Raw genomic sequence first — 27,570 nt, forward strand, 5'->3', positions numbered from 1 at the left:
AAACTGAGCTGGAATTTAAAAATCCTCCGTTCTCCGCAACCGCCCAAAACATCGCTGTCTGAATTCCCACCCCCCTTCCCCTCCTCCTCGTTGGTTTTTTTTTTTATTTTTTTACTTTATTATTTGGGGTCTTTTTGGAAGTTGGACTCCCCGTCCGCACCCGCCCTTGCCGCCCGCTCAGCGGCAGCGGGGCGAGTCCGGCAGCGCTGGGGCTAGCGCTTGCCTGCCCGGCTGCCTTGCTTTTTTTGCAGGGCTGCTGGGAGTTGTGAAGGCGTGTGAGAATCCTGGGAGCTGGTGATGTCAGACCGCTTGGGTCATTTGAAGGTTAGCAGCCTGGGAAGGGTTCACGGAAAGTTCACTCGCATATATTAGGCAATTCAATCTTTCATTCCCTGTGACACAAGTAGTAGGAAGTGAGCTGTTCAGAGGCAGAAGGATCTATTCGCGGCCGAGGGGGATCCCGAGTCCCTGCCGCAGCCGTTTTATCCCGGGGCGGCGGGCGAGCGGCGCGGCGCGGGAGGCGGCGGCAGCCGGCGAGCGCCCGGGCGGCCGGCCGGACTCTAAAGAGATTTGGGGGGGAATTGATGGGAGCTAAAACTTGGAATGCGGCTCGCTTCCCCCCATCTTGCTGGATTGGCTGGGCAGCCTGGAAAATGGTAAATGATCATTTGGATCAATTACAGGCTTTTAGCTGTGTTGTCTGTCATAATTCATGATTCTGGTCTGGGAAAAAGACCAACAGCCTACGTGCCAAAAAAGGGGCAGAGTTTGATGGAGTTGGGTGTACTTTTATGTGCCATTTTCCTCCACACCTAGAGGAAAGCACTTTTGCAGGCATTCTGTGCAGGGGGAATCATGTTTGACTGTATGGATGTTCTAGCAGTGAGCCCTGCTCAGATGCTGGATTTCTACACTGCGAGTCCGTCTTCCTGCATGCTCCAGGAGAAGGCTCTCAAAGCATGCTTCAGTGGATTGGCACAAACAGAGTGGCAACACCGGCACAGTGCTCAATGTAGGTCCCAACTGTTCTTTTTCCACTTTAAAGCTGCTATTATTATTATTATTATTATTATTATTATTATTATTTATTTGCATGTATTGAAAAAAGAAATACTTGTAATTAAGTGCAGGGGTGATGAGGGGTGGGGGGGAGCTTTTGTGCAAAATGTGGCTTGCAAGCTATTTTTCTCCTTTTGGCAAGACAGGAAAAAGGAAAGAAGCACCGGGCTGCTTTCTGTTTATCCCTTCTCATGTAGCGTATTGATCCTAACAACAGTTGTGGAGCCAAGCAGAAACACATAAAATTATAATGTAATACAGCAAATACTTGCAAAACTCCAACCAGTGAAGGACGAATTTACATAACATCTCTGTGGTAGTTTTTTTCTTTGACTCCTTAATCTAATTTTGTAGCACGTTTGATAATCTGGATGCATGTTGTCTCAAAGTGCATTTTAGCAGAGCAGCCAAGCAATTAAAATGCTGTTCTGTACAGTTCTTGCAAAGATGTGGAATTGCCGTGGGTAGCTGCCATTCCAAAAATCAGACAGTAGTTTTAAGTTTCCTAAGAAAAGGCAATATTTCTTTGTACTGACCTTGCTGCCACCTTTCTTCTTCACTTTGTTGCTCTAAGAAGTTGCTGTTTTGCTAGAAAACTACTTACTGTGAACACCCTTTGAGTTTAACCATCAATTATTTCTATACCTTGAGATTCAGGCAGCGTTGCACTGGTAACGGAGGAGGGAGACTTAGTGGTAGGACACCTCTGAAAATGTACTATTATGTTATAAGGTCTTGATTTGTTGCTGAAATACATAGATGGTAAACAATGGCAATATTTTAACACCACAGTTTCAAGTTTGAGAAATGACAAAAAGTGCCAGAAAGCATCACCTTATACTCTGCATAAAAGCTTGCAGGATGCTTCACTGCTCTGACGGTGATTTAGATAAATGACTTGGCTATCTATCAAAATGTTTTTAGCACGCTCTCGGCACTTCAGTACACCATTAACTGTATAATTCTGTTTGAAATTTTTGTTTTGTGGTATGTTAAAAAGTTACCTAGGGATTAGAATAGTTCTCCCTTCGATACAGTTTATCTCAAAGGAGTGGAGGGGGGAATTGAAAAATAAATAAAAAAATGTTTGGTGAAGTAGTGTTTTTTCACTCTACTCAAAAGTTTTCAGTCACCATATGATGTTTGTGTGGGTTGAGTAATGAAAACAGAACAGTAAAAATCAGTGACTACCAGCCTACAACACTGCAAATGTTTTGATGTCTTTACAATTAAAATTAGACTGTGAAGTTCAGCATGGGATGTTTATTTTCTCTGCGCTGTTTTCAAAATGCTTCAAACAAGATATGAAACAAAGCTTTTACTTGAAAATGGTGTTACTAGCTATGGGAGAGCTTCAGTTGGGGGGGGAAAACTCCCCAAAACAGATATTTTACTAAAAATGTGCTGTTGTCCTTCCATGGTTTAAACTTTAGTATAACTTCAGCGGTAATATTGTGGAAACTTGGAATTAAATAAACTTTCCTGGAGTAGGAGGCATATGCTGTTGTTAAAAGCTTACATTCACAAAATATTCTTTAAATAACTTCTGGTTTAAAAATGTCCTGCTCATTCTCTTGTATGTTGTTAATACTTAGAAGCAAGATTCTTAAAAACAAAATATATGGTGTTTGTTCTTGGGCAAGTTAAACACAGGATTACCCTTATCAGAATGGAATGAGTGGTAAATATGTCATTTGCCTAGGGCCTGTGATAAGAGACAAGTGTTGATAACAGCAAAGTTTAGCTAATCAAAGAAACTCATATTAACAAGAGTAAATAAAAAAACCCAGGAAAATGCATTCAGGAATCCAGTCTCCTAACTTTGTAAGCAATAGGATTAATCTTCACTTCATGGGAATTTAAAATCAGGCCGAAACCTGAATCATAATACAGTGGCTGTAATTTGAACTGTGAAAGTTAATGGTATAGAAATGTGGAAAAGCAATTTAGTTAAGGTCCAAATGAAGAATTCTGTTTGATTTCTAGAGCAAGTTTTGGTTTTAACTTTGAAGAAAGCGTAAGCACTTTTATGTGTGTGCGTAAATATATGTAAACGGGTTATAAAATACTAAAATTCTCTCAACATGTAAGATTTTATCTTGCATCTCATGAAAATAATGACAAAACCAGAATTTTTGTGGTCCAGAAAGCTTTTAATGGTTTAAATGTTGCTCCAGTGCTTATAAATACAAAGGTAGAAATGTTTAATTCTAACTCAAGTGTTTCCTGATTCTCTATTTTTATGAAGACCTCTGTGATTTAATGGAATGTAATCATAGCCAAACTTTGAAATTATTAGACATGTAACAGCTAGGTTTTTTTGGTCTAGTTTGTTTTATTTTTGGCTCTGCCATAAAAGCCGTACACCTGCAGCCATTGCTTTAGGCCTGAGAAATATTGCTTTGATAGAGACGTGATTGTAGAGTAAAAGGTAAATGGTTGTTGAGGGACTAATACATGGATAGTGCAGACTCTGAACAGGCCAGTAACAGTCCCAGACAGCATCAGGGTTTTGACTGAAACGCTGGCAAAATTGGCCATTGCAGGGGTTAGGGCAGAATGCTGTAGGTCTCCAACTTCAGCACATCTTCAGTATGTTAATCCCGTTACGATTCACTAAGCAAGTGCAGTCCTACAGCATCACGAATTTTCCAGTTCACAAGGGTCTGCAAAGTAAAAATAGAGAATAAGGCGCAACCCAAACATGACCTTAACTTGTGTGGTATTTTTTTCCTCCCCCCCGTGGGAGGAAAAACCTGCTATGGGTTGCAACCCAAACATTAGCCACTGGATATTGCAAGACGTGTTACGAGCACACCAAAAAATACCTAATTTTGCACTCATACGTGTTTATGCTTTATGTGATATTAGTTATATTGTTATAGGTTTAAAAAGAAAGTATTTATTTGCAAAGAAAATTATGGACTCAGAAATGAGAGCAGAACTGACTGCCCTTTTAACCATGAGTCATTCTCACTCCTTTTCTCATTAGATAAAAATCAGGTCAGTATAATCAAATTAGATGAGAATAGTTCTTAAGAGGACAAAAGAGTTAAGGTTGCAAGAATGAGTAATTTATCCTCTTTTAAGTAAGGTAGAATTTTCTGCTCCCTTGTAATGCAACGACAACAAATACTGAGAGAAAATGAGTAACTTTTGGTGAAATGTGAGCTAACTAAATACTGCGGAAGTGGGAATGGGACAGGCCCTGAGAGAGAAAGAGCTGTAAGGAATGGCGATTTTCCTTTGGTCTTGGAAAAGCCTATTAAAAAAAGTCTTCATTAGTCTTCATTAATTAAACAGGCAAAAAAAGAAATGAGCAGGCCCAAAACAAGAGTAAGTTTGTTTGGCAGTCTGTAGTGTTTCAGCTAATTATGTCAAGCAGAAGATTACTGCCTACCACGTTTTGTTAAGTTTAGAAGAATAAGTTTGACGAAGGCAAAAGTTATGGATAGGGCAGCAGAATGTAATAGGATGTCGAGGCTCTTGTAGTATACAGTTCTGATTTCGGTTTGGTGGGAAGTGTTTGCCCAGAGAGGATCTAGCAGGTATTAACTTCCAGAAAGTTCGTGAAGATGGGACTGCAGAAGGCATGCGTTTTCCTTTTGAATTCCAGATTATTGCAATGTTTGGGTCAGGTTCTCGCTCCCTGCAAGCACTGGAAATACTGGAAACATCTGTGCTCAACAGAAAAAAGCTCAGTACTTTATTTTCTTTCATCTTTCTGAATTTAAAAACAAACATTTTGAAGTGAAGGACTTGTAATCTGCATTCCCAAGTATCAAATTGCTGCAGGTGTGTTTGCTAGTGCCCAGAAGGCAAGATCTGTTTGAACCAGGCTATTTTCTTTAAAGTTCATCTATAAACTTTACAGCTAAATCACTAGGACTGATTTGCTTAGGGACACAGTCTTTGTTTAAATTTTTATACTTGTAGCTTAATGCCCTGAAATATGGGATAAAAAGTGTTTGTTTCTGATCCCCTTCATGCAAAAAAACCCAAAATTGCACAGGGATATTTTTCTTCCAAATTAATTGAAACGAGAACAACTATTCTCTACGTAGACTCCGATACAGTTAACCTCATTCAGCTGCTGGCACAGGAAAACTCTAATGGACACGCACCACTGTCAAAAACTCCTGCAGACAAAAATGATGAGAGGTGTTCGCTGGTGAAGTCAGGGTGGGGTAAGCTTGGAGGAAAAGCAAGGTATCTTTGGGTGACTCCCCGCTTGCCTAATGATTCTGTGCAGCAAAGGTCCAACTTGTCAGAACAAAGCCAGGCTGGCGTGGCGGGTTACGGCGAAGTTAAGGAGTTTAAAGAAAGAGAATGTTTCAGACAGCGAAGTTAGTCATCCTCACGTCCAGTTAAATCCTCGCTTACTGCTGAGCCGTCTTCGTTAACCGTGTGTGCGTCACGCCTGCACCACAGCCCGGCCGAGCTAAGGGGCTTTGCTTGGGGGGCACACGGGGAGCGAGGCACCCCGGTCGGCGGATTATGCTTCCACCTCCCCTAAATGCCCCAAGTGACTGTTTTTGCTCAGGTCTAATTTATACACTGCCCTTTACGCGGCCGATGAACTGCGGCTGTGTTACCCGGCCAGCATTTAGATTTGGGAGCGGGGTTGTGAAAGGGACATTGTGCTCGGAAGAACTGCTGTCTGCCGCGGTCGGCCGCGCCGTGCCCCATCCTGTTGAGACCTCAAAAGCAGAGCACAGCTGCAATGAGTTTCCAGATCTGTTTGGCCGTGGGGACCGGCGCTGGTATGCGTGTGAGTGGGGGGGGGAAGCATCCCTCTCCCCCTCCCAGTTTCTGCCTAGGGGGCTGGCAGCAGCCCCTCCGAGCAGCGAATTTACAGGGGCGGGCGGCTGGGGCCAAATTAGTTGTGGTTTTGGAGGGCTTTCCAGAGCTTCGCTAGGCTGTAGCGCGCAGCCCCGTGAGGAAGGATATCAGTTGATGTATAAAATGGCCAAGGAGCTTCGGTAAATAGACTTTACCCTTCAAATCCAGAGGTCCTGGCAGCGGCTGTGCGGGAGGGTGGGGTTGTACTTTTCCCCTTCCTGTACTTGGACACTTTTGATTATCCAGACTTTCTGGGACTGAGCAGGGCTGCCTAATAACAAAGCCTGCATAATATAATTGCCTAAATAGGCCTATTGTCCTTTTCAAGTCACTGTGCTGTGAAATCTTCCAACTTTTTGCTGAAAATGTTGCCTCTAACATTTAGATGGCTTCATGGCTACAGCAAGGAGGAGATCCTTTTCCCTCATTTCTCATTGCTGCGTGGTTGAGAAGCTGATTATATTCCTGCCCCCTATTGATGTTTACCCCTTTTGGGAAGCAAATATTTTAGCCCCTTCTGGCAGGGTAAACTGCCAAAAGTAATAGGCCTGGAAATACAAAGCTATGATTGATTTTGACCTTTGCTCACGTGCATGAAGTCTGTCCCCATGCAGTGTGACCCATGCCACTTCTTGCTGAAATCCAAGCCCTTTCAAACCAAATGGAACCACGAAAATACAAGCCATGAAATGCTCAAAACTATTCTAAAATAACAGAATAATCATTTTCTCTGTACTGCAAGAAAAAGTATAGGCAGGAGGGTAGCAAAGCTGGATTTTCTAGCAGGCAAACCAAGAGTAATGTCTTTCGCCTGCTGCTGCCTTTTTATGAGAACCATATTCTAGGTACAAAATAAACAAACTGGTATCACGCGGGAATGATTCTTCTGTGCAGTCTTTCGGTCACAGTAATCTTAGCTGTTCCTCCTAATTGTAATCAGTAAACAACTTTCATCCAAAAATGCGGGGTTTAAACTGTCTTTTAAAAAATAATCTAAGGTCTGGGATTTTATTAATCCGTCATTGCATGAGCAAATGTGTTTCAAAAGTTAAGAATGTCAGAAACAGTAGCCTAAAGTTAGCATCCTAAATCCACATTTCATGGCTTCATTTCCAAATATGCTGAGCATCTAGGAGCTCCCTCAGCACTTTTAAAAACAGGCCACATATTTAAATGACCAAATAGTATTTAGAACCTTCATTTAATATTAAAAAATTTTAAAGGACTTTCCCATTTCCCCAAACTATATGAAAAAGTAATTCAGTGACAGAGTTCAAAACATTAACGGTGGAAATAAGAGACACTTAGAAAAAAAAGTAGAACTTGTTTATAAGAGCATAGTACTCTCTTTCTATAAATTTACGAGTCAAGTTTGTAGAATTCCACATTTAAACCACAAACCGAGGTTTTCTCCCCTGTATTTTGTCGGACTCAGATTTCTCCGATTCTCTGTTTGCTTCCTTGCACTAAAGTCCGCTCATCAGATACTCATCAGAGACAGTTTCAAACTTGTGGTTTAGATTTTAATAGCTAGATTATCTTCTTCATATACTCACTCATCATTAGCAGCTGCTCTGGATTGTTTTCCCAGTGGCAGTGAATTAATATGACTGTGGTCACTGTGCGTTTTGCTTATTTTGGGGTGGGGGGGAGGGAGGGAGGAAAAATCTAGCTTCCTTCAGCTCATTTTAGTAATCTGAATAGGAGCGGAGAACTTGCATCATGTGACGGGGCAGCTCACGGCAGCTCACCAGCATGGGGTCCCTGTGTGAGAACCTCCCTTGTACATGACAATCTGATAAGGATATCATGTGGTTTAGAAACACATTCCCACAATGTTCACTTCTTTGTCCCTTTATTTGGGAGTGGGTAGGAAAAAAACTTTCAACAAACTAATGCCAGCCCTTATATAACTGACCCCACTTTCACTGAGCGTTCTGTTTGAGCCTTACAGCTTCTTCAAATACTTTTGTTAAGAGAGATGGAAATATAATCCAGCAAGTCTGTGTAAAGAATCCTAGACACCGAGTATATAATATACCTTCTGTTCCCCTTGGACAAGGTGATTTTTCTTTCCCCTGCTTATACCATATATAAACTGAATATTATAAAACTATGTAAGTTAAATATACACATGCAAGTGACACTTGTATAGGTTTAATAGGTTAAAGCTTGAATGAGTATTTATAAATTCTCAGAGTGCTCTGGATCTTCACCACTAAGGACATGATGTTAAAGTCCATCCATAGTTTGGAGGGATTTCCGTTTTATGCACTTTCAGTGACTTATATTTTACCTCTAAGTGCATCCCCTAAGAAAAAGAGCAGAGAAATATCTTACAACAAAGAGGTTTTTTAGCACCGCTTAGTTTCTTTTAATGGTTTGGAGGATCTCTTTCCATTGAACCATAATATTTTTCTCTAGGCTCATGTTGTATTTTTAGCAAGGATCTTTGAACAATAAAATGACAAATTAAGTATATTTTTGTCTTTTAGAGCCTTATCTAGTGAAGCACTTAAATGCACTCAACCCTCTATCCTTGATTTTAATAAGAGTTTCAGACACAGTGGTCGTATGAGTGAGCCATTAATGTATTTATGTACCACTACTTTTACAAAATACCAGTAAAAGCTCATGTCATTGCGTTGGATGTTCAGCACAACGGGCATCCAACATTTGTTTTCTTCTTAGAAAGAAAGAAGGATCATTTTAAAGATATATAGCAGAGGTGTGGAGCAATTAAACAAGTTGCCCGGTGTTGCACCAACCAGAAACAACTGCCACAGTTTGATTTAATTCAGATATCCTTCAGTGGGTGCTTCAATCCTGGAAAGCCATTTGTGCCTGTAAGATACAAACAGTGGAAGGAATGGTTCAATTAAAAAAAAAAAAAAAAGGCAGTCAAACAACACAAAAAATCTCTCGAATCCTGTGATTTTTTTTTTTATGTGAATACGACTTGTGGTGAGTTCCTGAAATGGCCATTACACCATTCCAGTGGTGGTCTCTGCCAAGCTGGCTGGTGCTGCAGCAGCACATCATATAGAGATGTATATCTCTTTCCTACAAGACGTCCTTGTCATCTTCCAGCCTTGTACCAGAATCACTGCTCTGCTAGCTGGTGACCGATACCAAGAGGATTCCCAGGTTCCTGCATGATAAGCGGATGTAACAGCTTCTGAGTTGATATAAACATTTTGCTTGTTCACAAATACCCATCTGGGATAGAGGTGTTCAGGCATGGCACAGCCGTACCCTGGTTTTTGGGGGTCTCAGAGCCTCCCGCACCAGTGCTTAGGGAACGGCCGTGGGCAGGCTCCTCTGCCGCTCACCCCTCTCCCGAGCGCCTCGTTTATTCCTCATCTTGTACCCCAAAACCCACAACGAAGACCGGCGTTGCCTGTCTTTCCAAGACTGAACATTCACTCGCACACGAAGAAAAAGGACGTGGAAAACTGTGTCACAGTGCCATCTGGCGATACCTGCCCAAACCCGACCCTTGGCAAGGGCTGCGGCCGCAGAGGCAGTTGATCACAGGCGGATGCTCTCCCCAGCACCCTGGTTCAGGCGCAGGGAAACGCCTGTGCGCCCCAAAGCTCGCGTCTCTGCGGCTTTTTGCACAGCTCTTTGGGTTGCTCTAAGCAAAGATCCTGTCTTCTCTGCAAACCTTCCCTTCCTAGCAGAGAGCGCTTGATCCACCAGTCTGCGTTTTTGGCTTGGGGCACAAGTCGAAGGACTGGCTAAAAAAGTCACGCGTGTGTGAGCTTTTTTATTGCTAAGAGCAGGTCCTGAGGGGGGGTCGGTTGTTTGTTTTTAAGGGGCTGTTCGTACTTCTGCCTCTCAACTTTTGGTCTGAGGAGGTTTTTCTTTTTTTCCCCTCCATCTTTCAGAGTATTCCTTTGCATTGCTTTGTTGTTTGGGTTGCTCTTTTCATTCGAGGAAGAAATTTTATTAGTTACTGGATCAGTATTATGTCAGATCCTCCTTAGTGGTTGGCTGGAAAGTCTTGGAGACCTGTCTTTCTTAAAGATCCTTCTGTTTTCACCCCACACTTGGAACACCAAGATGTAAAATGCAGAACAAATGGCAAATCACCTATTTCTTTTTGTGCGAAGTGTCTCTGATGGGGGGGGGGGGGAGCTAACAGAAGAATATACTTTTCCCAAGTCCTCGTCTCCCAGTGAACCTCAGCCTTCCTCTCCGTTCAGAGAGCACATTCCGCTGTGTTTTTCTAGTTGCGCATATCGTCACATGCTATGCAGGTTAGGTATGTGAACTGCTCATCTTTCTATGCTTTGCATGTATTGCCACATTCACTTCTCTGAGAGCAGGCCAGTAAGGATCCATTATCTCTCCGAAGTTTTGAAATGAAGCCTTCAGCTGCCTGCAAGAAGTCAGAGCTGACTCACATCCTTCTGTGTTTTTTTTTTCTTATCCGAATCCTTTCCTTTCTCTGTATTTTGGAGAGGTCCTGCAAGGCTTCATGGTTGAAGCACGAGCTATGTGTTGGGAAGCACTGCGTGTCTGGACACGGTTTGGGAAAATAGCTGTTCCCCTCTCCCTGAAATGGAGTCCAGTATGAACGCTGTAATTGTTCACAGGGGCTGTTTCCACCTTTACTAAAATGTGAAAGCAGAGCTTAGTTACAGCATGATACACTGACACTGCCCAGTAATACCATGTTTGTTATGCTTTCTCTAACCTTAGTTTCTGTGCAGAACAAGAAAATACTCTGACGAAAAGAGGTGAGGAAGGAGTGACGCAATTAAATGAGATTAAATCAGAGTATCGGTTTCCCTGGAGCACGTATTTGGCTCTTTACCAACAATCTTTTTGCCGTTTTTTCAAATAAACACATATTTTCACATGATAACTCTATTTGAAATATTAATGCTTCCAGGGCTGCATTACCTTTGTTTCTTCATCAAAGTCCATTACTATGAAAAGGCTGCTGTTCCTTAGGCTGTTTCAGCTTCAAAAGAATTTTAGGGCCTGGTCTATTGAAAAGCTTGGGGGTATAATTAGTGAAAATGGAAATAGATGCAAGAGAAATTTAGTTCCTGATGTTTTAATTTAGTGTAGCACTGCCATGTGTTGTTGAAGAGGATTCTTAAAGGCAAACATAATTATTTCATTATGGTCTTCAGAATGCTTTCATTGGTCTTAATGACAAGAAGCTGCATAAGGAGTCATACATTTTAATTAGACCTTCTTATATTTACATCAGATAAATAACAAATAATTGATGAAAAACAAGTCTTCTGAATGGATGATTTCACACAGAGCTCTGGTTACAGTTTAATGATAAAACATTTCTCTTATTGCTTTGCATTTTAATTATCTAGAATTATTACTCTAGCAGAGATCTCAAAATACTGTTATTTCCATGCATTTCATTAGATTCACAACTAATTTATATGAATCTGAAGCTAGAGAAAAAGTATTTTTCAACGTATATCTCTTACAATCAGTTTCCAGCTTTATTAATTTCATTTCGCTTTCATTTCTTACACTTAGATACCTTTTTGTGTGTGTGTGATAGACTCTCCAGTAAAAGCTAGTGGGAAGAGTCAGACCTTTTCCTGTGTCTTCAATTCCCTCCATAAGAGCAAGTCCTGCCATTGTTAACAACCCAAAAACTCCTTTAGAGGTCAAGGAGTGAGTATGAAATTGCAGGGCTTGTAGTGGAATTCTCTAAGGAAAGATTTGGTGCCTCTTTCTCACCAGCTTAGGTGAAAGTTGTATTCCTAAATCTCTTTGATTTACTTGTAAAAGGGTATTGGTAAGATTTTCAAATTGTGTGTATGCTTGCAGGTGCATTTAAAATACTGTATTTTTTCTTTTCTTTACCCCTTTATTGGATGCTTTATTATACCAGGAGAAATGATTTTAGAGTTTTGCTACTTGCAAGAGTCTTTCATGTTTGCAAGCTCTCCGGCCTTTCATTTTAGTAACAAAACATATTTCATATGATTCATTCCTGAGAGTATACAGAAAGCTAATTGTTGTTATTGATTTTAAATTTTGCAACCATTACAAGTAACCCAGATGAGTGGCAGATAAAGAGTAATAATCCATGGAGTTCTGGAAGTGTTTCATGTTTGTCTGTAGTACTTTATGTGATCAATAGTAACTGCCCCATTGAAACTAACTGCTGTATCAAATAACAGTAAATCAAATTAATGTGCTTACAGATTATTTATTGAAAGCTTTAATTGTTCACTGGGGCCCTGCTTATCTCAGGAAACAATAGAAGGCAGAGATCAGGCAAACTGGTTTGCAAATGCCGGGGGTGCCGTGAAACAGCGGGGTCTCCCCTGTGCCTGGGTGGCGTGAGAGCTTTCCAAAATGTGCCCCTGTCCCACTGGGATTGTCCAGGCAATGGGATTGCCCAGGCACTGGGATTGCCCAGGCACTGGGAGTGCCCGCAGGGGTTGGTCCCTGGGTAAATTGGTCAGAGATGAGTTTTCTCAGAGAGCATCTCTTGGGTTCACAGGTTACTCTTTTTTTTTAATCATTATTTTTATAGCAATCTCTTTGGATGACGAACATGTCATATCTGGTGGTTTAAAGTGTGGAAGAAGAACGGATAAGATTTCCCAAAGTTTCCGAGAGGTCCGTGTATTGAGAGACAAAACAGGATCAGACCTTAGAAAGGGAAGTACAGGAAAGCATACTAAACTTATTCTGTGGAAAGCTTACCTAGGTATATTGCAGTTTTGGGCAATTATATGCTGCGGTACAGTTGTCGGACTTGTGCAAATACTAAGAAATTAAAAACAATTATTTCTAACGAACGACCCCGTGCCATTATATTTTACTAATTCCTTAAAATGGCTGCTCTGCCTTGTCACAGTCACTCTATGAAGTACCAGTGCCACAGGTTGGAGGTTTTCTGGGCCTTAAAGTGAAATGGATAGCCTTATAGACAGTTTCACTACTATCCACAATTTTTTTAATAGCCTCGGTGTGTTGTCAATTATACTTTGCTGTGGCTTCAGAATCCTTTTGGTATCAGCTGAGGCACTAAAGCTGTCCTTCAGCAAATTCAGGATGGTGGCACTGAATGAATTTACATTTAATAACATATCTTTCCAACCGTGACAACTGGGAAAGCATTTGTAAAAATGAGCTTAATTGCTACAGAAAATGATGGCTCAAACCTCTCAAACATGGCAGGAAAAGGTTCCCCCTGTGCCCCCCCCCCCCCCCCCCCCCCAATGTATGTTTTGTGAAATGTACTTATATGCATATGTGTAATATTGGATAATCATAATATAGACATTTTAAAATTATTAAAGCACAGTAGCCAGAGATCTTCTGGAATTGAATCTCACTTGAAAAAAGTAATTTCCCTTTTTCAAAGCATAAGCTTCGCCTTAAGTTTCTTGGAACATCAGGTGTCAGGACTGAATGTTGCTTCTCCAGCTCTTTGGAAATAAAGTATTTCCTTTTTGCCATATTCTGTATGAAGTATGGTTGATATTTTCCCTGTTTGTAAGGCTGGAATATTGCAGTCAATTGTGAACAGCATAGCTGGGCAAAAAAACCCGAAGTCACTGTTGAAGGTAGGTATTGAATAGGAAAGACCAGGTGACTAGGACATACTACTAGCACATATGTGTTTGCCTGCAGTACCGTGTGTGTGTATTTTTTCCTCTTCTGAGTTAGAATGGTACTGAGAGATGACATACACGTAAAATTATGAGCATTCCTCACTCCAAGGGTTTAATAGGAAAATCTACTGCAGGTAGAGAATAGGAGAACAGAATATTGGAAAATGAGCTCTCCAGTCGCGGTACTCATCTTGTCTCCAGTCTCTTGTGAATGTCTGTCTTTATTGATCTTTGGTCTTCCAGGCAGAGAGTAGAGGTGTGCTCCGAGCCACAGTCGCAGTGTTGCTACCGCTTTGCTCTAGGACACTGAGCTCCTTCCCAGCTTTCAGCTTCTGCTGCACCTACTGTGAAAGGGGCAGAGAGATGTTTGCCAGGTTAACCGCACCAGTGAAAAGTAAATTGCACCTATAATAATTTAAAAAAATAGATAAGAAATATTATGTAAAGTCAATGGCAAGGACTCTGAATTACAAGGAGAGGACATCTGACGGTGTCCTGGTTTTTCATGGTGCCTCCCCCACTGTGTTATCATCTTTTGTCTAGCAGGTATTCCATTCAGAAATACTGAAATTCCACTCAGGCAAGCATTACGGCTTGATAAGCTGTATATTTTATTTGCCCTCTCGGAAGATATTGGCGATGCTCCATTCTTAAATATTCCATAAACTTGAATTTCTCACATTAGCATCAGAAATGTTGAGGTGAGCTGCTCTTAGTAATGCACTGTCCTGGTCTGGCATGCTGCGGGGATGGAGGAGGACAGAGTTTGTCCCTGTTTTGTTCTCAGATGTTGCAAATGTATGTGTGCTGGAGCATGTCAGAAAGGTTACGTTTTGGTCCGACTGCCCTTCTAGTTGCGGATAAGCCCAAGTGATGAAAGCCATTTTTTCCTGTCATTATGTCATGTCTAAATGGAAATAATATATTGTTTTAATTATACCCCCACAGTTGCAGCAGTGCAGCAATATGGGTGCAATTAGGCTAGCGTAAAAAATAGTCTTAACGCTTACTAGGGACGTAAGCTACGTGGATGTAAAACATCTATATATAAGCAGAGGTGCCCCAGAGGTTCACTGCAATAAAGTTAGGGGCACAGGACGTGCGTACTGGGATATCTGCTTGGTTTAAGAAGCTACCTTTGCCTCTCCCAGTCTACGCACTGCCCTGTCCTCTGCGGGAGGCTGCTGCTCTGTGGCAGGAGGAAACGCACGGCTCCATTTCACAGCCCCGAGCCTTGCCAGCTTCAGCAAATGGCCCTGTTTTGCAGCAGCATGGCTGGGAAGCTGGACGTGTGCTCTTCCGCCCGCTCTGCCGGAGGGTTGGTAACCTCTGGGAAAGGGCCGGGGGGCGGCTGCCTGGGGTTTGCTGGTTCAGCAGGTTTCATCCCCGCTCCGTTGTGGGATAAAACCTTACTCAATAAAGAATCGTACCTCTGGGTGGCATATTGCCAAAAAAAAAGGTCCGCAGTGAGGGCCCGAGAGTGAGATCCTGAGCAATGAGATATAAAGCCTCACAGTTGTCCGTTGCCTTGTAAAAAAGGCGAGTGGCTGTGTGACGGGGGGCTGTCAAAGAAAATAAGGAGTTAGACCTCCTTTTCTAAGGAAATCAAAACTTAGAATTAGCAGAGCAATAAAAGCCTTCTAAAGCGAAAGCTGGAAACAATACATTTTTAATAAAATGGGCAGTTACTCTAATTGCCGAACCCCTACTGTTCAATTTCTTTTAGTGCCCTTATTCATTAAATTCAGCATACTTATTATTTACAGATGTATGCGTTTTAACTTGTTTATAGAAACCATGCTTTGCAGAAAGCTGTGGATGGTATAATACTAATTTGTAAGTGTTTATTGCTGCCTATAATATGCAATTTTAAAAACAATTAAAAATAGTGGTGGAGCTCATCATTGGAGTCAACCCCAAACTGCTCATGAAAAGTGAAATATTAGTACCGTGTACCGCCTTAAAGGTTGTAGGCCATTTGTAGTGGATTGATAGCATACCCATTAATGAAGAATTTACCTGTTCTTAAAGATTTTAAGCTCAGCAGTCTAGTTTCTAGATATTATTCTAATGTAACCCATTTAAACATATGTGATAGAGTTCATAATTGCCCTTGTAAATGGGTATAGAAAGGAGGGTATATAAATCAATTAGTGATATCCAGCAGTGTGGCTGTAATACACATTAATTGGGATGATAAGCATTTTAACTGCTACTATACTTACTTGAAGTAGTTTTGATCACTGAATTGGTTCATGTTGAGTCACTCTATTAATTTTAAGATTTAAAAATACCTAAAGATCAAAACGTTCTGAATCAATGGTCCTAAAGTTTGAGAAATAAATTGAAATGTAAAACATTGCACAGCAAGTCAGCTTTACTGCATTTCCAAATAGAGCACTACAGTTTTATTTTGTCCATGTGGTACTGAACAACTGTGTAACAGTATTATGTGATTAAAGATATTAAAACAATAATTTTCTTGCTGGATTCAAGCCACAACAAAAAGTCATGATGAATGGTGTCATAAGAACATGTTGACTATATAGAAAATAAAAAATATATTTGGCAGACATAGTAATACCGAAAACTAATACCAACTTGGATAGGAGGTGAGTTTTGAAGAATAAAATCATTCCTTTAGTATAATACTCTGAATTACTCTGTTTGGATGCTTGAAAAGATTTGAAGATAAAAGAAAAGTCCTCAAAACACTATAAAATATTTAATAACTATAAATGGAGACTTTATGACTATAGTAAAATATCTGGATGTGTACAGAGATTATAGTAACTATTTCATTTCCCTTGCAATTTTTATTCATTATTGAAGATACTGGATATGAGTTTTCGCCCATTTTTCTTTACAAGTCAAGAGTCTTTCTTGGAATCAGTGGGGTCACAACACTGTAAAACAGATCTGAAAAGAAGAATCAGACCCCTTTTATTTTGAAGTGTTTTGTCCCTCACAATGTGCCTTTTTTCTTCTTTTTGATCCTGCAGGGAAAACATGCTGAATTTGTGACACCACAATTGTATCAATAGGCCACAGAAATAGGCTTCATTTTCATAAATAAAGAATAAAGAGGCCAGAGTTCTCATCCTCTCTAAATTTGTGTTGCTTCTTTGCCTATGCCACTTTAGTCCAGATGAGAATCTGATCTTGGGAATTCACTGGTAAAGCAAACAGGACCTGAACTGTAAGGAAAGTTCATTTTCAAAGGAAAATCTAACTTCGCACAAATGATAGCACAATTATATATATATTTTAAAGAAGACCCTATTTTTCAGTTTTGCAATAGTGCGGAATTTTCACTTGAGACTGATGCAATTTTGCATGGTAGTGGCCAGGCAGAAAGTCACCGACCTGAAAAAACTACAGAGCTAGCATCTTTCGGATGTTTTTCTTCAGTTTTCCGTACGATTTATTTTTTTCATTTAACATGTTTTCTTTTTCATTTTGAAGGTAGGCTCCTAATACAAACTGATGAGCTGCTGCCCTGTAAACTCCGCTGTGCCTGCCAAACCCTCCGGCCATCCTGTCTGTACACTTACTTTCACCCTGGCTCCCTCATGGTGTCTGCCTGGCCATTTATTTAGCGAAAGACGCTCCTGTTCTCAGTTACTAGCGCGTCATTAAGTCTCGCTGTCCTGAGAGTAACACAGGTATAACCAGACGCAGTTCTTGTCCCTGATATAATTAATCCTGACAAGCTTTCCGCCTTCCACGTTTGCTCAGGTGTAAATGCATCTCTCTGGCTACATGGACACATAAACCCAAATGCAGAACTGTTTTGCTGATATAACTGTAAAAAAAAAAAAAAGCCTGAAAAACAGTATCATTTTCTTTGAAAAGGTGATGTGAACACAAATCTCCTATGTTAGTTATACGTACTTCCCCCGGGTTTAGTGGAGCTGGTGCTTGAGAACCAGGCATTGCAAACCAAGGTAAACCTTACTCCTGTTTGAAAACATCCTCCTGAGCAAACCTACAGAATATGAATGTGCTCTTACAGAGCAGCTGCAGTTTCCTTGTTGTCCTTTACTGCTAGCTGTAGTAAATATGTGTGTAGGGTATGTACTTGCCAGAAGTCCTGGCTTTACTGGGAGAGGCACCAGAGGTGGATGCAGCGACGGCTCCCCTCCAGAATACCTGTGCGACACAACAAAACAATGCAGCAGCTTCAGAAGAAGGTTTCAGGGTGTTTGCATTCAGAAGTACATGGTCGGGGCATATTGGTGATTTCCAGATCGTACGTGCTCAATATATAAGACTAGCCTGGTAGATTCAGGCTGGTGTCTTGGTGGTATATGTGGCTGGTCAGTATAGTCAAGAGTAGAGGTTTTTGTGGCAGTTTCTGGTGTTGCTTATGCCTGTGTGGGACACAGCGCCCATGTGCATGGGTGCTGCTGAGTTACCTGCAGGAGAGGATTTGGGACTTCTCTTAGAGCAGGTCTGTTGTCTGCTGGGACACTCCTGTGTAATTGTATATATGGTGGGGTAGTCTTGCAGAAAGTTGATTCTTAGCTGGCCGTGGAGATCAGAAAATGAAGACGAGCCTTTCACCATCTCTCCTGAGTTCCCTGCCAGCAGCAGTGGTGGCTCTCGGGGGAGAAGGCACCCAGCCCTGGCCTGCCTTGCAGTCGGCAGCTGAGTGGGGCGCACAGGCAGACTTGGGGGTGCTTCAGAGCCGCCACATTAGAGGGACTGAGCACAGACTTAACTGAGTTCCCTGCTCTGTCCTGTATCCCATGTGTAACTTGGGGCAAGACACGTAAGGCTATGTTTCTAGACGCTGCTAGAGCTACAGCCAGGTTGTCAGTTGCTGTTGAAAATCCCACTTGGGTACTGCTTGCGTTTTTCTAGGAGTTTTTCTAAGACCCAAGCAAATCAAGCTCTTAGGCTGTCAGTGCTTCTGTTTCCCATCTGTAAAGTACGAAGAATAGCTCTTCCCTTATCTCACTTGGGTGTTACAAAGGTAAAAATATGAACGCTCACGGGATATTCACACACTGGAGTGGCAGGGACCATGCTTGTAGATGAGATAGGTAGAAGAGAGCGGGATCTTTCACGCCGCTAAATATGGCAGGAACAGCAGCGCTGCCGCCTGTGCTGCGTGGCGGGGACAGCGGGACCCAGGGAGAGTCACTCAGGGTGTCTGTGATCTGCGCAGGAATGTCACTTGGGAAGATGTGCTGGCAGGTGGGGCCCCTGGAGTGCCTTAATAAATGGCACTGTAAAGTCAGGTAACTGAATTTGCATGCTTAACAAATGGATTAATTAAGAGGCCAGATTGTGGCATAACAGAAAAGTATGTTGCGAAAAAATCCCCACCCTTCACTGGGCAACCGATAGAGGATATTTGTGGGAATAATAAAATCTGTGCTACAAATGAAGAAGTTAGCTGCTAAGGAACAGAAATTGTGTTATGAGACTAGGGCAAAAGGATAACCAAAAGATAGATGCTGTTGTCTTCTGATATACTGCAAACAAATCTGGATGGCTTTGCTGTGCTGGTAGTAGGATGCTGAACTTTATTTCCTGGCCCTTAGACCTGATACGAATAAAGGTTTCAAAGGGCTATACTTCTGTTGTATGGCCAAGATCGGTATCCCCTGACTCCGCTGACTTATGTTACATGACTCTGCTGGTTAACATTACAGATTTGTAATTGAAACTTGGCAATTTTGTTGATGAAAGGCACAAAGGAATATGATGCAGCTCGCTCTCTCCCAGTTCTAAACTGGGGGAGATGGAGCAGACGAGTGTAAACACTTCTTTTCTGCCATTCCAGTTGGCAAATGCAACTTGGTATACACACAGCAAAGGCATTTGCTGAATATGAAGAAGCCATTTTTTTTTTAGACTCGTCCTTTGAAGTTAGTCTGCGTTTTAACACTGAAATGCTAAAATAGTTAAAATGAAAGCGCTCCGAGGACCTGCTTTGCAAGTAATGACTCCCCTCAAGGTTATGGAGGCCTTTCAAGGTTCATTCTTTCAAACACCTTTCGACTTGGCAGGATCACGATCATTACCATTATTTGCATTGGAGTAGCGCTTGAAGGTCCTGCAGCGCTGGTTACTGTACAGCGTATTTTGAGACCCTGCCCAAAATAGCGTACTGTCTAAATACACGAGATGCAAAAGGGTGGGGGAAGAAGATACTGTCCTGATGGTATGTCTGCCTGCAGTGGAGCGATGGCCAAATTTGTACTTGGAACTTCATTAGGGTGAGGATATCGAAGCAGAGAGTGTGCTTAACTGCTTCTTGTACTCGCAAGGCGGAGGGCAGAGTTCAGCAGGACCCCTCTTCTCCCAGATGCGACAGGACAGAAGCCAGCTGTCCGTATCGCTCTTTCACTGACAAGAGTCATAACAGCAAAAGCACTTCAGCTTTGGAGGCCTCTGCCAACTCCGCTGCGCCTATCGGGGCTTGCACCTTGTCTGAGATAGCTGTTGGCGGCAGCAGCCTGTGCCCTAGGCACGGCTCTTAAAATGACCTGATCTGAGGCACCTTTTAGGTGACCTTGTGTGCAGTTTGTCCATTAGTATGGCCTTGCAGATTGGGCTTCTGAGCTCTGTAACCTCTACTTCTTGCTAGTTGTTTTGTTATTTTAATCGTACTGTAGGAATCCTGAGCAGCATGTAGTCAAAACCTGTGGGACGCTCTTTTAGCTTTTAAAATAACAGAAAGGAATCATTTTGGATTGGGTACCCTCAAGCAGAAACCAGGTCATAAAGTTTCATCTTCTGATGTCCCTGTTGAAAGTGGAATCCCCCCTTCCAGAATGAAAGCAAAATTGAAGACTTAGAGGTTTTTTTGGCTTTCAGCCCAAATAATACCTTTTTTTTTTTTTTAACACCTAGACAGTCTTGTAGAGGTAAACTATGACTTGATTAAAATTAATGCTGGAAAAATTGTAATCAAGAATTAAAATAGAATAATTTATATTTAACATCACGGCTTTAAGGCAGATTTGTGCAGCTAGCAAGACACAAATAATAAAAAAGAAAGCCCTCCAATGTGGAAGGAATACTTTCTTAAGTACTTCTGAAAATCCTGATGATAATACCTCAATCTGGAGTTACTGTGGCAGCCTATGTTTTAATCCAGGTATGTTGTGTTCACTCGTAATAAAAAGCATTCCTTCCTGAACCTCTATGCACACCCAGCCTTATGAGGAAAAGTTTTTGATTGTGGTTCCGACGTTACAGTTTGGAAATCCGTTCTGTGTTGATTAACATCTGCACATGGCTTTCCCTGAGCCTTTTCCTCCGTCCTCAGCCCACTCCACCTCCATGTTGTCAACCCCCGGCTAGCACAACGATCCGGCACAGCTACGTGAAATAGTAGCACAACTTCTTTGCTTTGTGTTGTTTTCTTTGCAAGGGAGAAAATGGGAGTCTTCGCACAAGGGAGGACTTTGTTTTCCTCTTTCTGTTGTCTGTGATCCCCACCTGTTGTATGTAGGGTAAAAATATCTGGGACTTATAACCCAGCAACAGTACGCAGCCAGAGTCATGTGTGACCGGGTCAAACACACACTCGCTGGAGGGTCATGGCCAGGTTACTAAGTCAAGGCTGGCAAGTCTCCACGATAATGTTTTCTTTCTCTCTCACTCTTTTTCTTTTTTTTTCCTTCTCCCCTTGTCTGTCTTCCAAACAACAGTTAAAAAAAAAAAAAAACAACCAACCAAAAAAAACCCCCAACCTCGTAACAATGCAAACTATTTAAGCATGACAAATTCAAAGAAGTTTTTTATTAAAAAGAAATTGGATGGGGGGGGTGAGTCAATGATATTTTGGATTTAATTTTATAGTATAGTTTTATGTGGCACATGAAAGAGAGAAATTTGTATTGAAACAATTGAGACCCACTTTCCCAGTTCCTGGCTCTTTCCTGGAAGATGATTAAAAGCAGACTTTTTTTTCCAGACGAGACATAAAAATTAAATGATCTACAGTATATAGTTATTTTTTCAAATGTTTGGAGGCTTATAAATAACTTCTACAATCAAATGCACACATACAAGCAGCAGAGAATCTGGTTCTAATTACTTGTACTTTAGTTGAACTTTGGCGTTTCCTTTGACTTTCTGCCTAATGTATGTGAGCTGTGTGCCTTGCACTCCTGCAGTGAATTCACAAAAAAAAAAAAAAAAAAAAGAGGCAAAAAATCCAGACTCTTGTTGGTGCCAACAAAAATGAGGGTTAACAGAATGTTTTGACCAAATGCAACACTTTGCTATTCACCCTAATTAGCTGAAATTGCTGCTTCCCACCAGGGACCCTTAGCTCAGTATTCAAAATTCCCTTGAGGCTATCCAGGAAATGCCATTTGCTTTACAACTTCTTATTCTTTTAAGACTCAACTGTCCAAAGTGTGCATTAACATACAAGCTTAATAATCCAAGTTTCTAGCGAAACACAAGGCATTTCATAATGCCTGCCTGCTTCTACTTGGTGACAAAGTAAAATACCTCCTCCATCTGTCAACATGGTTTAGCTGGCAGTAAATTAGCTCTCACAAAGCACACTGTGCTTTTAAAGATCTTATCTGCTGCTTTATCTAACCTTTAGAAATATTTCAGACATCTTAGGAATTGTGAAGTGACCGATTGTTTGAGACTCCCTGTGTGCTTAAGCGGCATTCAGGTGTTGGGTGACAGCACTGAGGCTCTGTTTTCTCAGGTGAGTAGGGACCCTGAAGTGTCACATCCCGCAGGACAAGACAGCAGGGCATGGAAAGAAGTAGCTTTTTTTAGTTTTCATTTCTTTAAATTCTTTCTAAAATTGTAAGACTGCTTTAAAAATGCCTGTTCTGGAAACATCAACTGTCCGCCCCCCATCCTTTCTTTCTTCCACCTTGCATGTGCATGCGTAGAAGAAAGCGGGTTCTGCTGCCATGCCTCCGCTAGCCACCGACACGATACAGAAATAACACTTTATACCTGCTGAGCATGAATTGCTACAGATGCCTGCACTGCATTTCTGCGCTTCCATGCTGGCAGTACATACATTTTCAAATAAAGAGTTAAAAAGGCTAAATCCAAGGAAGAATAGTAAGTCAGAAGCCGGAGTAAGAGTCGAGCATGTGTAACTGGAGTTCAAGCCTTCTCCAGAAATCTGTACATCTTGCCTGTGATCAAAAGTTGAATGTTCGCAAACTGGGTTTTCTTACCAAAAAAAAAAAATCAAACTGTCTAGACGGTTGTTCAACTGATGCAAGTTAAGCCCTTTTAGTGGCATATATATATATGTGTGTGTGTGTGTGTGTTTTAGGGAGGGTCTTCTGGTATACATTGGCTCTTTCCTTCTCGTATATCTTTTCAAATTGTCCAGAAAAAAATTCTCTAGCGGCACCTTCAGCTCTTCAATTGGTGACTATGTAGTGTATTTATGAACTGAGCTGGTTGCTTAATCTCTTCTGGGTATCACAAGTTCCTGGTGCTTGGCCAGTGCCTGACAAACCTCTGTTGTACGTACGGTTCATGGTTTGAACGCTACTATTAGATGCTGGTGCTTGTTTAGGATGAAATACTCAAAAAAGCAGAAGTGTATCGGTATTATTCCTCAAAGACTGCTTTCCCCAAACTGAAATCATGGAAGGACTGTAGGAGTGCAGTTGTTTTATTGAATGACACAACCTTGTTTTCCCATGGGGAGCCTAAAAACTGCCTTTGAGATGGACTGGGAGAGTTGAATGAGCTAATATGAAACACATTGTCTGCTGGTATTAGAGTTTTAAAGCTAAAATTTTATCATTCCACGGACTGATTGGAAGCCACCATAATTCATGTATGAGCATGAAATAAGGCACAGAATGTTTGAGGCCTCTCAAGGGCAGTTGATGAATCTAACTTTAATTTAAACGTACTAATAGATTATTGATTCAAGCAAGATGGCTGTGCAGAGATCTATAACAGAGCACACTCTGTCTCTCTTAAATACAAAAAATTACTGTTGAAAAGAAATTATCATTCTCATCTCTGTTTTCATCAAGAAAAAACTTTTTTAAAGTTTGCTTGGTGCAGTAGGAACCTGTAGATTTTTGGTTTGCCAAGGTTCAGTGTATTTAATGCTGAAAACGGTAAGTATAGTTCTGGACATTGTCTTAACGTCACAATTTATGGAGCCACATATTATTTTACTTTTCTGTTTTTTTCACAGCCTCACTATTGTTAGATATATAAATAAATTGTTCCCGTTGGAAAGATAGTTCTTTGCTTAGAATCAGAACCTTTAACACATCACTCTAGCATTTATTTTCTTCTCAAGAAATGTCTGTCCTTGAAGTTGATAGTAGCTTAACCCAAGTAAAAGTGGCAGAAAGGAGCCCTTCTCACAAGTAATCAGAAGTTGCATCGTGCTCCATGATGCCCTCTGTGAATTCTGCAGAACACAAGTTGACAATGAATCATGAGTTTAATACAAATGTATCATCTTTGTAATCTGAAAAATATCATGTACAGTAAATCTTGTCTAAGATTTTCCATTGAGTAATATTCTTTAGGGCCTGCTGTTAGTACTCTTGAGATTTAGCTCTGCTGATAGTGCCTAATATTTCTGGATAGATTTGAGTTCACAGATCCTGTCATTTCTGTATATCTGTTGAAAAGTTAGAGGGATTTATCTGAGAAGCAGCAGAACGGCTAGGTGAAACATGAAAATGTATTGCACATCTACAATAAATGTGAGGAATGATGACAGCATATCACAGAAAACTAATGCAGATGTTTTGGAAAGATGTAGTTCGCATGTCTTATCTCGCATCGTAGAGCTTTCACGTCCTTTTCCTGAAAGGGATAACTGCCTTTTCAGCAGGTTCAAAACAAATGACCATCTAGAAATATTAAGGCAATAAAGGGATGTGGGGTCATAATGTGTAAGTAGCTCTTTCTCAGGGAGGTTTCCTGATGTTACAAATCTGAAGGTAGGGAGGGAGGTGTTGCTGGGTTGTGCTAGTTTTACAGATGAAAAAAAAGAAGACTTGTTCAGGTAATTTTCACTTCAGGTCTTATACATAGTTGTTTGTCTCTTTACATATGCCCTGATGCATGCCCCTTTCCTGTTGTGGCAAAATTGCACATGGAAGTGTTACCTTTTGTAGACAAAGGCAAGAGATAACAAGAGCTCTCCCAAAATTAGGTACCGATTGGAAGGGTACATGCCACAAACACTTTCCCTTTGAAGGTTAAGATCCGGTGTGCACACATGGATCCCACGCAATTCAGTAGGCTAAAACCAGAACATGAGCCCAAGGTTGTCTATTTTTGGAGCCCGGTAAGAGATTCAAGCCATATATCTGATGTGAGCTGAAGCTTTTGTGGTGTTGAGTAGCTGGATCATGAAAAATGAGGTACTTAAAAATAAGCTTTTGAGGCACTACTTGCCTTACTTTAGTTCCCCTTAAATTTTGCTAGGAAAGATGCATGAATGTTTATTACACAAAGATAGATACGGGCCAGTTTGGTAGTCATAATACAGTAAATTATTAGTAATTTAAAATTCATTCATGAATCATTCAATTGTATTTCTTTTTTCTTTTGTAGCAGTTGAAACTCAGAGCACCAGTTCTGAGGAACTTGTTCCGAGCCCTCCTTCACCACTTCCACCCCCTCGTGTTTACAAGCCCTGTTTTGTCTGTCAGGACAAGTCATCCGGATATCACTATGGTGTCAGTGCTTGTGAGGGATGTAAGGTGAGTGCCATCATCTCCCATTCCTTTTTATAGGACTGCATTTCATTTTAGAGAGGGGCAAAGCAATAAAATTTGGTGTGACTTGATTGTCTCCAGAATTGCCTGTACCTTTCTTGTGTGAATTAGTTCTGATTCATGAGTAAAGCCAAGTAAATGACCATCATGCCTGGAATTATTTCCCTTCAGAACTTCTTCCAAAGTATGTCTTTAGGGGACGTCTGTAAGTATTGACTAACATGGGAATGTGATCGTAGATGCAGAGATAATCAAAGAATAAAGTGAAAACACATTAAGACTCTTCACTATCCATCTGTAGGTCAGGTATACCCTGAGAACTCATATGGCCATTGTCTGCTGTCAGCCTGTTTTTTTTCTGTGAGCTGCTACCTCTGTGTATCCAGGGGGTGGAATTTGGGAAAAAGATCTGATCATCTGGAAATTTTTTGCATAGTCTCTATCTGTCTAACAAATCTCAAGTCAAATTGGGAATTTAAGGATTAGGAGGTTGGTATTGACAAAATTTGATCTGGTAGACTACAGTGCTGGCACATCTGCTACTTTCCAGTGCTGTGATTGTTCAGAGCATGAATTGACTATCCATAGGATGCGGTAATACGATACACTGTTGTAAAGTAGAGAACGTCTAAGGACGAGATACACATCAGAGAACCAATGTCAGCTAAACCATGTGTGTATGGCAACAATTAGAGGTGTATATACAGTGAACGTTATGTGTGCAAGGAAGAAGGTAGTGCAAAAAATGCTAAAGAAAAGATATCAGAGGACAGATGCTGTCATAGTTAACTTTATTAATTATGGTACCCTAGTGCAATGTTCTTTTTTAACAATTAAATAGAAGACTTACGATTGTCATCCTTCAAATTAAAGTAGTTGTGTAGAGCTTAGTGCAGTGAAGATACTGATGCATGCCAAAAATGTGACAGGTGCTATATCCCTATAAATAAAGTTATTAGAATAAATTAATAAAAGGTATTTTGCTGGTTTATTTTTGTGAAATGTTATAATACTTTTCAGATACTGTACAGTTATCCATTTTTACTTTATCCTTTGAATCTGCAACTTCTTCAATGCTACTGGCCTTTTGTAGTGACATATCATAGTCCTGGGTTTGTGTCATTAGGCAAAAAACTATAGGATTAGTGTCTGGTTTCCCCCCTATTTTATAACTGTAGATACTGAAGTAGTGAAAGTAACTATTTAAGCTCATCTCAGTTTTAGAATCTCTTTCTGGTATTGGGGGTTTCCTTAGATATCATGTCTGTATTTTCTTCTTTTAGATGCCTTAAAACTATCAAAATTTAAGTGTCTGTTAGGAAGAACTGTGGTAAGAATATGCTGTAGCTGATTTCATTAAATAGGAAATCTCATCATACTCAGATGCTACCACACAAATGGTGGTGTTATTTGCTCACCCACGTTCCCTCTAAGCACAGTTGTAATTGCAGACTGTGGCAGAAAGGTCGCATGTCCCTAAGACTTCATTATTTTCTAAAAATATGCAAAAATATACTGTAGGGCCTTTATTGGCATACTGCAAAGCATTTTCATAAATAATTAAAGCAACACCACACTTGTCAAATACATGGAAGAAATCCATCTTGTAATGTGTTAGCTATGATTCAACAACAAAAAAAAAAATAATGTTCACTTATTTGCTAATTTGCAAGATGGGGTAATTCAACACTTAGCAATATCTGCTGTTAAAGGGGGGGTGGGGTGGGGATTAGTTACATCCAAAACCTGTCAGTCTATGAGAAATAACAAGATTCCAAAGCAGTCACTTGGCTGCTTGAGACTGGTAATATTTGGGTTAGTTGACGCTAGCTCTTCAACAGGTTGGACTAGGATTTTATGAATCTCTTCCACTGATTGAGTCAACTTCCTTAGTGAGTGCCAGGAACCAGCAAAGAACACAATGAGACCGCTGAGTCAGCTAGCGGTCCCTTTGGTGGACAGTCATTTACTACGTTTGCTGTTGAAAGCCGTCTGAGCTTTCAGGTTAAGAGAAGTGATGTGCTGGATGACAGCAGACAGCAGTACCGGACCACAACACCAGAAACAGCCTCAGAAACCTCTGTGTTGCCAGTGTCTACTTTTTCTCTGAAGAATTTTACCCTTTTCTCTTGTATCTTTTGGACTGTTTGGTTTTTTTTTCTTTTCCTTCATCTTTTCTCTACACTTGCTTTCACACATTCATTTCTTGGTCCTGTACCATAAGAAAGCTTCCACCTTGTACTTCTTATTTCTAACCATCCAGGCTCCTGCCTGTACTCAAGTCTACCTTCACCCTTGGTTCCCAATATCAGTTCTTCATGCTTCTCTTCTCTCCA

General features: G+C 41.0%; 1 protein-coding gene across 10 annotated transcripts in view; it reads left to right on the plus strand.

The window, feature by feature from the left end:
• Positions 1 to 27,570, plus strand: part of RARB (retinoic acid receptor beta) — a 333,447-nt gene that overhangs the window by 238,249 nt on the left and 67,628 nt on the right. For 5 of the 10 annotated variants that reach the window (XM_075493163.1, XM_075493165.1, XM_075493164.1 and 2 more), the window contains one exon: positions 25,071 to 25,219. In XM_075493163.1, the coding sequence (XP_075349278.1) occupies positions 25,071 to 25,219 (149 nt within the window). The other 5 variants (XM_075493169.1, XM_075493170.1, XM_075493173.1 and 2 more) reach the window with 5 other exon arrangements.

The sequence above is a fragment of the Mycteria americana genome, chromosome 2 (genome assembly GCF_035582795.1).
Source record: "Mycteria americana isolate JAX WOST 10 ecotype Jacksonville Zoo and Gardens chromosome 2, USCA_MyAme_1.0, whole genome shotgun sequence".
Lineage (NCBI taxonomy): Eukaryota > Metazoa > Chordata > Aves > Ciconiiformes > Ciconiidae > Mycteria > Mycteria americana.